General features: G+C 38.1%; 1 protein-coding gene and 1 long non-coding RNA gene across 3 annotated transcripts in view; one reads left to right on the top strand and one right to left on the bottom strand.

Moving 5' to 3' along the window:
• Positions 1 to 1,592: 1,592 nt before the first annotated feature.
• On the top strand, positions 1,593 to 7,514 carry LOC127640575 (uncharacterized). The gene is made up of 3 exons (XR_007970097.1): positions 1,593 to 1,677; positions 4,856 to 5,011; positions 7,417 to 7,514. It is a non-coding gene; the product is annotated as an uncharacterized LOC127640575 (long non-coding RNA).
• Positions 2,838 to 14,790, bottom strand: part of met (MET proto-oncogene, receptor tyrosine kinase) — a 77,703-nt gene continuing 65,750 nt past the window's right edge. For both annotated transcript variants that reach the window (XM_052123206.1, XM_052123207.1), the window contains 5 exons: positions 12,370 to 12,551; positions 10,742 to 10,851; positions 10,445 to 10,610; positions 7,415 to 7,551; positions 2,838 to 5,062 (listed from right to left, as the gene is read on the bottom strand). In XM_052123206.1, coding sequence (XP_051979166.1) covers positions 4,852 to 5,062; positions 7,415 to 7,551; positions 10,445 to 10,610; positions 10,742 to 10,851; positions 12,370 to 12,551 — 806 coding nt within the window. In that variant the 3' untranslated portion in view covers positions 2,838 to 4,851. The remainder of the gene's footprint in view (positions 5,063 to 7,414; positions 7,552 to 10,444; positions 10,611 to 10,741; positions 10,852 to 12,369; positions 12,552 to 14,790) is intronic.

The following is a 14,790-nucleotide window of genomic DNA, read 5'->3' as shown; positions in this document are numbered from 1 at the left end:
TAGATAAGGTGTTTGGGTAAGGGATCATATTAATAAGCAGGGCTGGACTGGTAATCTGGCATATCGGGCATTTTTCCGGTGGGCCGACGCACTTTGGGGCGGAATGGCCATCGGTAGATCTGAGCGGGCCGGTGGGTCAGCCGCGAAATGTGCTGAATGGGCTGTGATAAGCTAAAATGAGCAATCGCGTTAAGCAGAACGGGCCACAAAACGGTGCTGCTATGCAGAAAAGGACAGTGAGCTGTTCAATGTTTTACATCAAAATCAAACTTAAGACATTGCACGTAATGATTTCATGGGTCAGGAATATTTTGCAGTGCATATTGACAAAAACTTTCTTGGTGCTATTTAGTGTTCTGGGAGAAAATCAAATCAAAGGAGCCTTTTACCCCGGGGCCTTTAGCCCCTATGTACCATACTAACTATTACGTGGTGGATGAACTGTTTACTGTGATTATAATTAATTACACATTTAGTTATATGTAAAATTTAAAGTCAGCATGAAATGAAAATTAACCATATCTATATTCTAAACGCATGTTATTGATCTTATGCGAACAATTCATCAAAATGACAAAACTCTGACTTCCGGGGGGCCTGGAAGTATTGATGCTGACGTAGCAAGTTCAAATTCAGGGTGTGCTGAGTGACTTCAGGATAGAGTCACATGGGGTAATCTCCTCATGGTCGCAATTAAGTGGTTCTCGCTCTCATTGGGGCGCATGGTAAATTGTGTGGATTGCAGAGAGTAGCATGAGTCTCCACATGCTGTGAGTCTCTGCAGTTTCATGCACAGCGAGCCACATGATAAAATGCGTCTCAGAAGCGGAGGCAACTGAGACTTGTCCTCCGCCACCCGGATTGAGGTGAGTAACCGTGCCACCACGAGGACCTAGTATGCAGAGGGAATTGGGCATGCCAAAATTGAGGAGAAAAGGGAGATACAAATTACAAATTAAAAACTCTGACTTCCGGTGAAACGACAGACTTCTCTCTGATGACGTATATGCAGAACTTCTCCAATCATTTAGTCCGCTTAAACCCTGCCCCTTTCTTATAAAAACCTCAATCTGTTATAGAGTTGAACGAAGCGTCAATTGCATGGTGGTAAAGATGGCGAGGTGTATTTTAATCTGTTTTCATTCCTTAACCCAAACTTCCTTGGTTACGGGTGAGCTGGCATGAATTTACATTTCAAATGAGGAGGAATAACGGCAAATTCGCGGTTGTGTTTGAGACATTTCATCCTGAATTGCTGGGGTGATCACTAATGAATACAATGCTTCGAATGCCTCTGGAGTTAACTGCTCAATTTCACCAATAACTGGCTCTGACTCAAGCAGCACAGTGGTAGGGGTGTGTGTCCACTGCACACTCACATTTAGATATGCCTCCGTTCTGCTATGCAACGTCCATATTTTCACAATCCAACCAACAACCAATGTTTGTCCAATGGATAAACTCAAATCCCCATCCTACATTTTTTTTCTTGTTCGATAAGCTGTTTCACTCGGAAATACGTCACAATACGGAAGTCGGTCACAACTTTTGTTTCATGCAGACTTTAACATATTTTTGTTCTGAAACAACTTGGAAAAATCATGCACGCGGCCTGTCGTGTCATACAAATGCGTCACACTAACAGTCACACATAAATGATTGAGGCACACCTGTAAGGTAAGGTAGTCATTTTTCCTAGCCAGTATAATAGTCATGGAATATTACAGATGGAATGCGCTACTGTTTTGTAAGTAGCTCATAACTGTCATATCATGGTGACTTAAACTCCCAGTGAAGGTCAGTTTTTTAACTGAGCAGACAAACGTCATTTTAGGGCGGATTTTCCGTCTGGTTTTCAAATAGCTGGAAGCCATGTTATTCATGACACTACCTCGCTGCTTGTGCAACTTGTCGTAATTCTTTCAATGAAGCCCTAAGGAGCCGTAATCTGTCCTGAAAGTAATTTAGGATGCTCAAAAAAAAAAAAAAAAAAAAAAAAAAAGGCATCACTGGTGTAAGTCATTAGAAATAAACAGAAAACGATCAAAGAAACAAAAGTCCATAAATAATATTACTGTTGTACATGCATAAATCGTCCAGTGGGAGGCAGTGTAGTCATTTCAAATGAAGTGAAGTCATAGGTTTACAAAAGGGCTCTTTTAGAAAACAACACAGATTATCGTGTCAGGTACAATGGGATGTATAAACAGATTAAAGCTACAATAAAACAATCTTACCCACTGATATTCACTTTATTCAAGTTAGACATTACTTTCAATTCACCAAACACATTATGCATTTGCAGGTCTGTACTTTGTATACTTTTAATACATATTAACTAAATAGTTTTTTATTAAGCGACAAATCAGTCTGCAATATTCTAAAATAGAATTTAAAGACTAGAAATCATGATTAAGCTGAAATAAATAAATAAATAAATATATATATATATATATATATATATATATATATATATATATATATATATATATATATATATATATATATATCTCTTAAGAGTATTACATGTGGATGCAAATCATATTTCATCCTTTTAGCTGGAGTTCTCTTTTCAGGCAGGTAGTATTACCCTGCTTTCCAAGAATAGGCCATAAAATAGGAAATTAAAAAGCCTGTCTAGACGACTGTGGCTGAGGTTCAAGTCAAGAGCACTGAGAGCAATCACAAGGTCATGATTAAAGTTCACACAGAGAGCCAATGAGATGGAGTGAGACTCAAAGTATTCATAGAGAGGGAATTTGCTGAAGATAACAGATAGCATAAATAAGTATTCATATTTATGCAGCCCACACAAACACATGAACACATAATTTGTGGAAAAACTTTATTATTGTAACTGGAACAGCAGAAATATTGTAATATGTACTATCTCTTTGTCATTTCTCTCTCCATGTAGAGACATCACAAGGAGACAGTGTGGCAGTTACAGTCTCAAATAAAAACAGACAGATACTGTAAATGGCAAAACATAAAATGTTATACTACATGATTTAAGATTGAACCTGTTTATTGGTCAGGTGTAACAAGTACACTAGAATTTTAACTCGCATTGAGATAAAATGAAAATGTTGATTGAACTAATTACTTATTTGATTTGGTACCAAACTGTCTAAATTGTATACTGTGTTCATATGCTATATATACATGTATCACACAGCAAGTCAGACAAGAAGGGTAGAGAGACAAAGTATTTACATCAACCAGTAGTCTGATATGGCAACACACATTCATTGTCATCTTCACTACATAGCAATATGCAGGCCTGCATGTAATCTGCTGTGGTCATTCACAAAGTTCTACAGACGCCACATCCAGTGGCGTTGCCAAGGTTGGGCTGGGGTGGGCCTGGGCCCAGCCAAATTTCACCTAGGACCACCCAGCATATTAAAGATTATTCTTTCACTTCAAATATATTTTTATAAAACAATTTTAAAGCGGCATAAATTCTGATTTCTGTTAGTGTGAAAGAATGTTTGAATACGCTGCTTCTCTGTTGTTGAGGAACATTTGGTAAAAGATAAATAAATAATTGGGCAAAAACTTGGCCAATCCATTTTTATTGAGGCCCGCCCAAAAGTAATTCCCTGGCTACGCCCTTGCTCTTGTTTATTAATGTTTTAGAAAATTCCTCTGAGCTCGATTTAACACACTGAATCATATTTAAGTCAACATGAAATCAATCTTAATGCATGTTCCTGGTCTTTTTGAGCACAAATAATCGGTCTAAAGAAATTCCAAAGAAAATATTCTTCTTCAATCTTTCATCAAAATGTAATTCTTGCTCCGCCTCTAACAGGTAAAGTTTATAACCAATTTTATATCCAATTTTTCTTACTGAATATCAAGAGAAACTTAATGCATAAATTAGTTGCAAATGCTGTTTCATGTTGACAATCAATGCAGAAAATGTGAAAAAGGTGAGTTGATTACATGTAGGCCTAGTAATATGCTAGTTTGACACTAAGTTTAAACTGATTCTATAAAAATATAGATGTCTTGTTGCAAAGATTAATATGGCCAAGTTGTAAAAACAATTTCTGAACAAAAAAAGAAAGAAAAAAAAAAGGAACAGATGATTCATACTGTAAAAGGAATGTCTAATTATGAAACTAAATGTCCTTTTCCTGAAGCACAAAGCCACAAAAGAACATTGACAGATTTGAAGGCAAATTTCACATGTAACCTGTCCAGTGTTCCAATGATAACTTCATTATGCAGTTCATAGTACAAATGCATGCACAATGTTATGTAAAATTTTTCACAGAAAATAAAATGCTCAACATACACAGAGAATGCAATGCCACTGAAGCATTTCTGTTTTCAAAACCATCTGATTGACCAATCAAAAATGGTCTTGTAGTCGTTTGGTAATTCAGCATCTGCCAGGAGTATAATTGAATCAGATGGGCACAGACTGCAGGAAGCATCTGAATACAGCCATACAATGAACCGATAAAACATTAATGGAATGACAACTGATCAATTAGTAATCGCTCAGTGAAGTCTTTCCAAAAACAAACCCTTCTATAAACACGCCACCATTGAAAAAATGGTTTTACTACAGCAACTTCTCTAGGCTGTCAATTTGCACCTTAAATTGCTTCAGGTGGAATTCGGCCTCTGTCCCAGGGGAGCACGACCATCTCATGCTTGAGTGGAGATCCTCAGCTCCACAGGTCACGGCTCATCATAATCTATTTACAGTGATTAAGGGAGTGTTTATTGAAAACTATCCCTGGCAGTGATTCCAGTGTCTTTCAGAAACAGCAAATACTGTAAGTTCTTTTCCTTGCCCTCTTTCTGACCCTCCCTCTGTCTGGTCTTTTTCTTTCAGGTGCAGCACTCACGGTCAAGGTTACTTTGAGAAGAAATGAGAGAGGGGTACGGTGTCATCTTATCGATGTTGACGTATGTGGTGTTGAGGAGGATGTAGTGCTCGCCGCTGAAGCTGGAAAAGATAGCAGTGATGCGGGACTCTAGCTCTGAGAAGGTGGGGCGGCGCTCTGGTTTAGGGTGCCAGCACTCAATCATTACATTGTATCTATAGTGTAAAGATATAAATGTATTAATTAGATTTAAAGACAACATTAAATAAAAACTGACTTCATGTAATTATATATTTTTAAAATTTCCCTGGAGTTATTGTGCACAATTCACTAGTGCTGTGGTTCTCAGAATTTGGGTGAGGAAGACTGCCCTACTTCTCAAATTGTATTCACTTTTAATTATTAAAATTTGCTGCCGTGACAAAAACACACAAGAACAATTGAAGTTTCTTCTTCTCCACCATCTTCTCTTTATATACAGTAGGGTGTAAGGTGCACTCACTGCGCTGCACTTATGTAAACAAGATGTTCTTGTGTGCATGCCAGATTTGAATAGGTAAAGGGGAAGGTTTTCAGTGAATTAAGACTTAAATTTCAGTCTCTTCCTCAAATAAAAATATCGTATGGCTTAAGTTTTCATCTTTGGGAGAGCTATTCTTTCAACAGTGCTCCTGCAAAGCAGTATCACTTTTTTATTTTTCTATTTTTGGAATAAAGCCCATATAAAAGTAGGGCTGTTAATCGTATACAAATTTGGGGGGGCGGCACGGTGGCTCAGTGGTTAGCAAAAACTTACAGGTTAAGTGAATTGGAGACTCTAAATTGCATTATATGATTAAATAATTATACGGTTATATTTAAATAATTATAACTATAATATACTGTACATTATAAATATAATAATTCAGATAATTAAAATGCATTACATTATTGTGTCAGATGAGTTAAGCATTGATAAGGCAATGCAGACAAAAATGGCTTTAGAAGGCAATATACTATTTCCATTATTTAAAACAAGACTATCATTAGCCTACAGTCCTCTGTATTCAATTTTGCAATAGAATTTGTCAATCTGCCCTAGATAGATTTATTATAAGGGCTTGTCTAAGGTTGCATCAATGTACACGTGTCAGAATCTCAAGCCTATGCATGCAGGAAAGAATAATAATAAAGTTGAATGCTTCATCTGTGCATGTTATTCCAAATAAAATAAGTCATAATATTTCATTAAAATGGAATGATCCAATGCATGATCCAATCAATCGATACATTAAAATAAGTCCCACTCTACAATATTTCCAGCATAATTTCACTCAGAAATGTCTTGTACAGTATACCCCCATTACAGAGGGTACTGTTGCCTTTCAAGTGGCAAATTACTAAATATGAATGGTGCCTTCTAATAACTATTATACTATGGGACATACAGTGTAATATATTAATGCACCTATTTGAATCTGACAGGCTGATGGTGCATAATTCTATTTCAGAGAACTTTCTATTACAGACAGGGCTCATGTGTTGCAGGACCAATGTTGGTAACCTGATTGAGCCACAGACTTCAATATTCAAACCACAAACTCTTTCCTGTTGTTGTTGGAAATGAATTTGTGTTCACGTTGAGAAAAGGATCATGTGGAGTTTAAGTTAGATAATTTTTCCATTCTCATCAGCTGTTTGCTTTGGCAATGTGAGACACCAGTGCCTTGAAATTTATCACCTCTGGTGAAAACCTTAATCGCATTTCAGCCCGACTTTCCATTGTTTTTCCTGCAATAGTCTGCTGAGCAGAGCCATGAAGACCTGGGAGGAATTAAAGCCTGACAGCTCATTGTGCAGCCCATGAGGGCAGGAAGTAATGACCCACATATCTCTATACAGAGTGCCACAGCTGGTTATTAGACAGCAGTGTGTGAAAAATGTTTGGCAGTTGACTCATATCATAGAAGCAGGACAATGTGTGCCTAGCTCAGGTAGTCATGCAGAGCTGATCTGGCCAAGAGTTCTGATGAACTACAACTGCTTGACTGAATCTGTGGGTGGTTAACAATATTTCTCTGTTTTACACTCTTTATGTTGTGGCACCACGGCTGTACTCCCCCTTTGGGGTGCCGTACGTTGGTCATAAAAAAGGACACAATGAAGTGCGTCATGTTGGTAGGTGTATTTTGACAGAAAGTGATCCAGTGTTCCAAAACCTAACACATTAAAGCAGAGCTGTCTACAGAGGCAGCATTTTAAGGCATCATATAAAAGGCATTGACAAAAAAATAGCTTTATAATTGCAGTGAAATTTTAAATAAAAATATTTTACTCAATATTTGTGTGTGCTGTGTATTTTTTATGCCTATTAAAGTGTCGTGTCTTTAGCTTAGCAACATGCTAACGTCACACTATATTGAAATCAACTGTCATGTTGAGTCTCTCATGCAGAGCGCTAAGTGCTGCTGCCTTTGTAAAGCGTTCCAAATCTCTCATTTTTTAAGGTTCCATGATAGTTAAGATGCTACCTTAGAAGGTAGCTCTCTATGTAGTTGTAAGGCTAAGTGTCTTATGTGTGTGCTTACAGTGGATCCGGGCAGAACTCTGGCTGTAGCAGTCTTCGGCCTTGTAGGAGGAAGACTGTGATATCGAAGGAGTTCACATCAGAGTAAGGTGGGGCACCCCGGGTCATGAGTTCCCATAGCAACACGCCAAATGACCACTGTGTGAAGATCAAATAAAAGTTATGAGGAAAGCAACCTATCCAAACAGCTGTCATCTGCACGAACTTTGGGTGACTCCTGCAAGTCATCAATTGTTGGAGGCCAACAAAAAGGTGTGCAGTGTGCCAAAGAGAGGGAATTCTGAACACATAAATCCATTTAAGGTAAGATTCAAGTACATATTTACAGAAATGTTGGGAAATTAATTTCCCCAGAAATGGCAGAGTGTAGGCCTAGTCATTTATTTTTTTTTTTTTACGTAGGCAGGTTAGAAAACAGGACATGACTCATGACACACCTTGAACCTGACATGTGTGGACATGCATGAGTCAGTGTGATGGAGAAAGATACTGCTACCTAATGAACTGAAACGTACAAATTCCTAAATGACCCAGAGACAAACAGTGGTTCTTAGGCCAGGATAATTTACTGCAAAAAACTAATCCTGTCCTGGTATGTAAAAAAATATGTAAATATCCTTAAAACATGCCAAATTTACTGTTTTTTGTTCACTTTTTATCAAGTGAAAAGGTGTGAAGAAAACTAGTTAAAATCTGTTAATAGAATAAAATAAAATATTTTTTTTGCCAGTGCCATCAGTAAAATTATAATTAGAACTGACTAAAATCTGAAAACTAAACAGTATAGCTGTGTTTCAAAACCAAGTGAAGTGCCTACCTAGACATCATTTTTGGGCTCCAAAAATTTTTTGGCACACTCCAAACATTTGATTCGATGCCTATAAAAATACTCAATTCAAACATACCTTTGATGCCAAAAAATGCTTCATTCTAATGTTTGAATGTACCTATGATGCTTAGAAAATTCAGTCTATGTAGATAGCTCACTTTTGAAACAACCTGTGAAAACATATGATGTGCAAGATTCTTTTCCAGAAATTTTAAGGCCATGAGAATAAATCTTTGGTCAAATGCACTGCAGTATCTATAGAATATACCAAGAAGAAATGCTTGACATTTGAACAGATGAAGAAAAATTTATAGATATTACAGTATCTATAAATCAGATACGTGGATTGTTGTGCATCTAGAATAGCGTAAGCCTCCACACATGCTACGTCTCCGCGGTAACTAGCCACGTGACAAGATGCGCAGATTGACGTCTCAGACGTGGAGGCTAATGAGATTCGTCCTCCGCCACCCGGATTGCGAGTCATTTCGCCATCATGAGGACTTAGAGCGCATTGGGTGTTGGGCATTACAAATTGGGGAGAAATGGGGAGGAAAGTATTTTCTGTAAAACTGTTTTGAAATTATGTGTGTTGTGAAAAGCGCTATACAAATAAAAATGACTTGACTCCATACCCCATAATTACAAAGCAAAAACCAGATTTTTGATAACTTATTAAAAAGAAAAGACTGAAATATCAAGTATTCAGATCCTTAAATCAGTACTTAGTTGAAGCACATTTGGCAGTGATTACAACCTCAAGTCTTTTTGGGTATGATGCAACAAGCTTCTTTTTTTTTTCTGCCATTCTTCTCTGCAGATCCTCTCAAGCTCTGTCAGGTTGGATAGGGACCGTTGGTGGACAACCATTTTCAGGTCTCTCCAGAGATGTTCAATTGGGTTCAAGTCTGGGCTCTGGCTGGGCCACTCAAGGACATTCATAGAGTTGTTCCTAAGCCACACTTGTGTTGTCTTGGTTGTGTGCTTAGGGTCATTGTCCTGTTAGAGGGTGAACCTTCAGCCCAGTCTGAGGTCTTTAGCGCTCCGCACCAGGTTTTCATTAAGGATATCTCTGTATTTTGCTACGTTCAGCTTTCTTTAAACCTCCCTGACCAGTCCTTCAGTCCCTGCTGCTGAAAAACACCCCTACAGCATGTTGTTACATCCACCATGCTTCACCGTTGGGATGGTATTGCACAGGTGAAGAGTGGTTCCTGGTTTCCTCCAGACGTGACACTTGGAATTGAGGACAAACAGTTCAATCTTTGTTTCATCATACCAGAGAATCTTGTTTCTCTCAGTCTGAGAGTCCTTTAGGTGATTTTTTTGAGGTGTCTGGCCACTCTGCCATAATGCCCAGATCGGTGAAGTGTGGCAGTGATGGTTGTCCTTCTGCAAGTTTCTCCCATCTCCACACATGATTTCTATAGCTCAACCAGAGTGCCCATCGGGTCCCCTCTCTTACCATGGCCCTTCTCCCCTGATTGCTCAGTTTAGCCAGGCGGCCAGCTCTAAAAAGAGTTCTGGTTGTTCCAAACTTCTTCCATTTAAGAATTATGGAGGCCATTGTGCTCTTGGGAACCTTCAATGCAGTCAAAACATTTTTGTAGCCTTCCCCAGATCTGTGCCTCGACACAATCCTGTCTCTTAGCTCTGCAGGCAGTTCCTTTGACCTCGTGGCTTGGTTTTTGCTCTGATATGCATTTTCAGCTGTGAGACTTTATATAGACTGGTGTGTACCATTCCAAATAATGTCCAATCAATTGAATTTGCTTCAGGTGGACTCCTATCAAAGTGTAGAATCATAGATGATCCAGAGAAATGGGATGCACATGAGCTAAATTTCACGTGTCATAGCAATGGGTCTAAATGAATATGTCAATGTGACATTTCAGTTTTTATTTTTAATAAAATTGCAAAGTTAATACAAAAAAGAAGAATATACATATTTAATTTTTGGTTTGTTATTATGGGGTATGGAGTGTAAAAATTATTTAAAGCATTTTAGCATAAGGCTGCAACATAACAAAATCTGATTACTTTGAATGCACTGTATATACTGTGTGTGTGTGTGTGTGTGTGTGTGTATATATATACAGTATATATAATAATTATTACCATGTATTATATAATTATTATATATATATTATTATTTAATACTATTAAAATAATTGTTTAGTTTGATGTGAGAAAGATACTCACTACATCTGATTTGGGGGTGAACTTGTGGGTTTGCAGACTTTCTAATGCCATCCATTTAACAGGTAGCTTCACCCCATGCTTGTTGTGCACACTGTAGTACTCTTTATCATACACATCTCTGGCCAGACCAAAATCAGCCACCTTTACTGTGTAGCTCTCATCCAGCCTGAGAAGGATGTAACAAACATGTTACGTGAGACAAAAAAACAACACTCACTATACATATAGCAGGCACATATGGGGCTTCAGAAACACTGTTTCTTAACTTTGCACAGAGAGATACACTGGAAAACTCACATGCAGTTTCTTGCCGCAAGGTCTCTGTGTACAAACTTCTTGCTGGCGAGATATTCCATTCCTTTAGCCACCTGCAGCCCGAAACCCATCAGATCCTTCACAGTGGGGTTCTGTGTTGGAACAAAAATATTATTTTTTATAAAACAAAACACACATCATAAGAATATAGCGGCAAGCAGCGATTAATGGGGTTCTAGCCTTTAAGATCCTTTAAGTACTGTACATATGTAACAGATATTAAGTATTAATTAGACAGTCTGTTTGCAAATAAAACAATGATAAAGTACCTTAATTTTCAGAAACATGAGATTAGGTTGCACAGAGATATAGTATTTTTTACATTTATGACATTTCTTATAGCACCACCAAGAGGCAGAAGTACCCAATGTTTTTCATGTGTCCATACCAAATTGTACCAAATTTGGTGATAAAATCGAATTACTTTCCAGAGTATAACCATTTAGTAAAAGTGGCCACACCCCCTACGTAAGTTTTGGTGTGCCTTTGCGATGATGAATCGAAAGTTAAAACTTTTTTTAAATAATTATTAATAATGGGACTCCAGAGAATCTTTCTGCACTGGTTTGGTTTCGATCAGGTGAACGGCCTTGGACTAGTTCGAAAAATGAACGATTTGATTCACACCAATGTTTCTTGAGGCAAAGTTGTTAGAAAGAGGAGGTCTATCATATAATATGAATAACGTGTTTCTTTGTGAAAGGCAGCTGTATATAAGATTTACATGCATTTAAACATGATAGTGCCTCCCAGTCGATTTTGCACAGCCATCTCAGGTCAAGACACAAATAGGCATACGATGTTTCGTTTTGATAAGGGCATGTCGAATAGCTGCTAAAAGCAGATTGATCAATGGCAGACATGGTTTTCAAGATATGTGACTGTCCTCATAGATCTTGATGGCACCTTGGACAAAGACACGGCATACAAAATTTCACGTTGATCGAACCAACAGTTTCATAGTTAGTTTTTAACTATTATAGCCCACCAAGAGGCAGAGGCATGCACATTTTTGTGTGTCCTCAGAATGACCACATACAGTACATAAATGTACCAAATTTGGTGATGTCTCAATCCGTTCAAAATTATAACCATTTTTGTAAAAGTGGCCGCTACGTACGTTTTGGTACAGTTTGATGCTAAATCAAAAGTAAAAATTCCTTTGATAACTTTTCATTTTGGGACAAAATGGCAAATGGCCTAGGACGAGTTTGTTTTGAATTGTCTGGAGCTTAAAATATTCACTGTGACACAAGGAATCTCTGGAAAAATAATTTTGTTTCTAGCCATTACGATACAAGTAGTTTTGGCCCAAAATTATTATAATTTTTTTTCCCACTATAGCGCCACCTATGTGCCGATTCCAGGCATATGGCTAGCCAGCCGGAGTACTACCATGTCTGCACAATCAGTTTTAGGGCAGAATAATAATAAAAATCCTGACAAAAACAATAGCGCTTCAACCCCTAATAACAAGGCACATTCCCATTGTTTTCAAGTTCATCATGAATGGTAAGAACTGTCCACTTTAATGTATTTTATACATCTACAACAACAGTTGCATTGAAAGACAGTATTTGATAAATGTTTGTGAAGTTAGCACCACATACGTGAGTCTCATCTCTGATAAAGTTGCGCAGATCACCGTGTTTCATGTACGGCAACACGACAAGTGGTGAGCCCTCGCTGGGGAGGCAGATACCCAGCAGAGAGAGCACATTGGCATGGCTGAAATCTTTCATGATGATGCCCTCCTTCAGGAATTGAGATACTTCCTCAATATCAGTGATTCCTGCAAGCAACATACATTTCACAAGTTGAGTTTCACAGGTATTTACTCACCATCAAGTTGTTAAAAACCTGTATGACTTCTTTATTCCTTGGAACACAAAATGAGAATGTTCACATTGCTCATTTCCATATAATGGTTTTATTTTTTCTCCCCAATTTGGAATGCCCTGTTCCAAATGCACTCTAAGTCCTCATGGTGGCGTAGTGACTCGCCTCAATCTGGGTGGTGGAGGATGAATCTCCGTTGCCTCCATGTCTGAGACCGTCAACCCTCGCATCATATGTGGCTTGTTGAGCACATTACCGTGGAGACATGGCGTGTGTGGAGGCTTCACACCATCCAACGCGGCATCCACGCACAGCCACGTTATACTGACCACGAGGAGGTTACCCCATGTACCTCTACCCTCCCTAGCAACCGGGCCAATTTGGTTGCTTAGGAGACCTGGCTGGAGTCACTCAGGACGCACTGGGATTCGAACTGGCGTCTTTCCTCGCTGAGCTACCCAGGCCCCCCATTTTCCATATAATGAAAGTGAATGAGGATGCAGTCGGGCTCCAAAGGACAAAAAAAAGCACTTTAAGGGGCTCTTTACAAATGGTTTTTGCATTCGTCTGCATTATTTTTTTATTTTATTTCTATGTAAACATGTGCTATACTGATGTCTTTGAATGTGATGCAGCATTTTGTTTTTTCAGCATCTCAAGCTTAACATTTTTATGAATGTGTCGAATTTAAAGAACTTCTACTTTTAAAAATGCTTCTTGAGATGCTAATGAACATTTCCATAAGACTTGCATGTGACATTCAAAGAATTTTCATTTTAAGGGCACAATACTGATATGGCAAAGCAGATCATAGGTCGCCCTAATGTCTCAAACTTGCATTGATATCAGCCCACATCTTTATCCGTTATATTACCCCAACCTGGATTTACACGGCTGTCCCAAATGACTCTTTAACCTTTCCAATCTATCCAACTATATGTTTTCTAAGTTAGCAATAAACCTGCCGAATTGTCAGTGAACAATTCACCATGACATATAAATTATCCCCAACACTATCAAGTGTTTTATCACACAAGGCCTGATATTTCACCCGGGAGGACTGCTCGGTTTCAGAGCAGCGACCTTATCCTCTGTGACATGACCGTGCCATTACTAGTTGAGCTCTCAGTCTCCACTGGTCCTGCCATTTTAGCTTTATGCCTTTCATTAATCTTGTTGGATGCGCTTTCACAGTTTGAGAAGATTAAACAGATGTTTACCCTTTCACTAAGATGGAGAAAGCTTAGCGTTAAATAACACAGCAACAGAAAAGGCCTGTGTATACGTTTTTAGTAAAAGTATAAGTCTCTGCAGAACAGTAATGTGTGTTTTCAAATCATTGGGCATTTCCAAACTAGGATGGGCATTTCTAAACTAACCAATGAAAGTAGGGAATCTCAATGGTTTGAAAATGCCCACTGATTGGGAAAAGCCCATTTTTGTTCTGCAGAGCCGAGATATAAGTCTCGTTTAGTAGGGATGTTAATGATTAATCGATAATCGATTAATCATCATTAATAATGTGATCTATAAAATGTATAGATCAACAATTAATACATTTCAGGACAAATGCATTCAGTAACCATGCCAGCAGACTTTGTTAAGGCTGTCTATATAGTCACCCGCCCCTAGAGAACGCTTGCGCGCCGCATGTCATGTCTTTTCAGCGTCAAAGAAAACGAGCGGCTTAAATTAAGATGAAGTGGGCTCAATGTAATTAGCATTGGGGCGTTTCACTAGAAAAGAACATAATTTTTTTCTGCATACACTGTGATAGTGTGTTAAAAGTACACAAGAATACATGCACAGTTTAGCTGCTGGTCTCCTTGTTTCAGCCTAACAAACAGTTACATCATTGATTGCCAGGAAAGCAGATTCTGCTGACATCTCATCACACACTGTATGTAATGTAGACTACTGTGTTTACGCAGCGTGTATTGTAATTTCAAATAAAAAAATATGCCCAAAGGTCCGAAATATCCCATGATCCATAACGTGAAGTTTTAATGAACTCAAATATGTAAACGATTTCTATATCTGGTTTACAAGTTATACTAACAGTAATTCATTAACAGTAAACAACTGACACATTTGTGTAAACATTGACTAAATGTATTAAAATGCACTGAACTAATAATATTTTAAGTGGACATTTTCAATACTTGCATTTCTTAAGTGTAATCATTTTAATT

This window comes from Xyrauchen texanus, chromosome 49, assembly GCF_025860055.1.
Source record: "Xyrauchen texanus isolate HMW12.3.18 chromosome 49, RBS_HiC_50CHRs, whole genome shotgun sequence".
NCBI classification, from domain to species: domain Eukaryota; kingdom Metazoa; phylum Chordata; class Actinopteri; order Cypriniformes; family Catostomidae; genus Xyrauchen; species Xyrauchen texanus.
The sequence above is the reverse complement of the archived record's forward strand: the minus strand, read 5'-3'. Positions and strand labels throughout refer to the sequence as shown.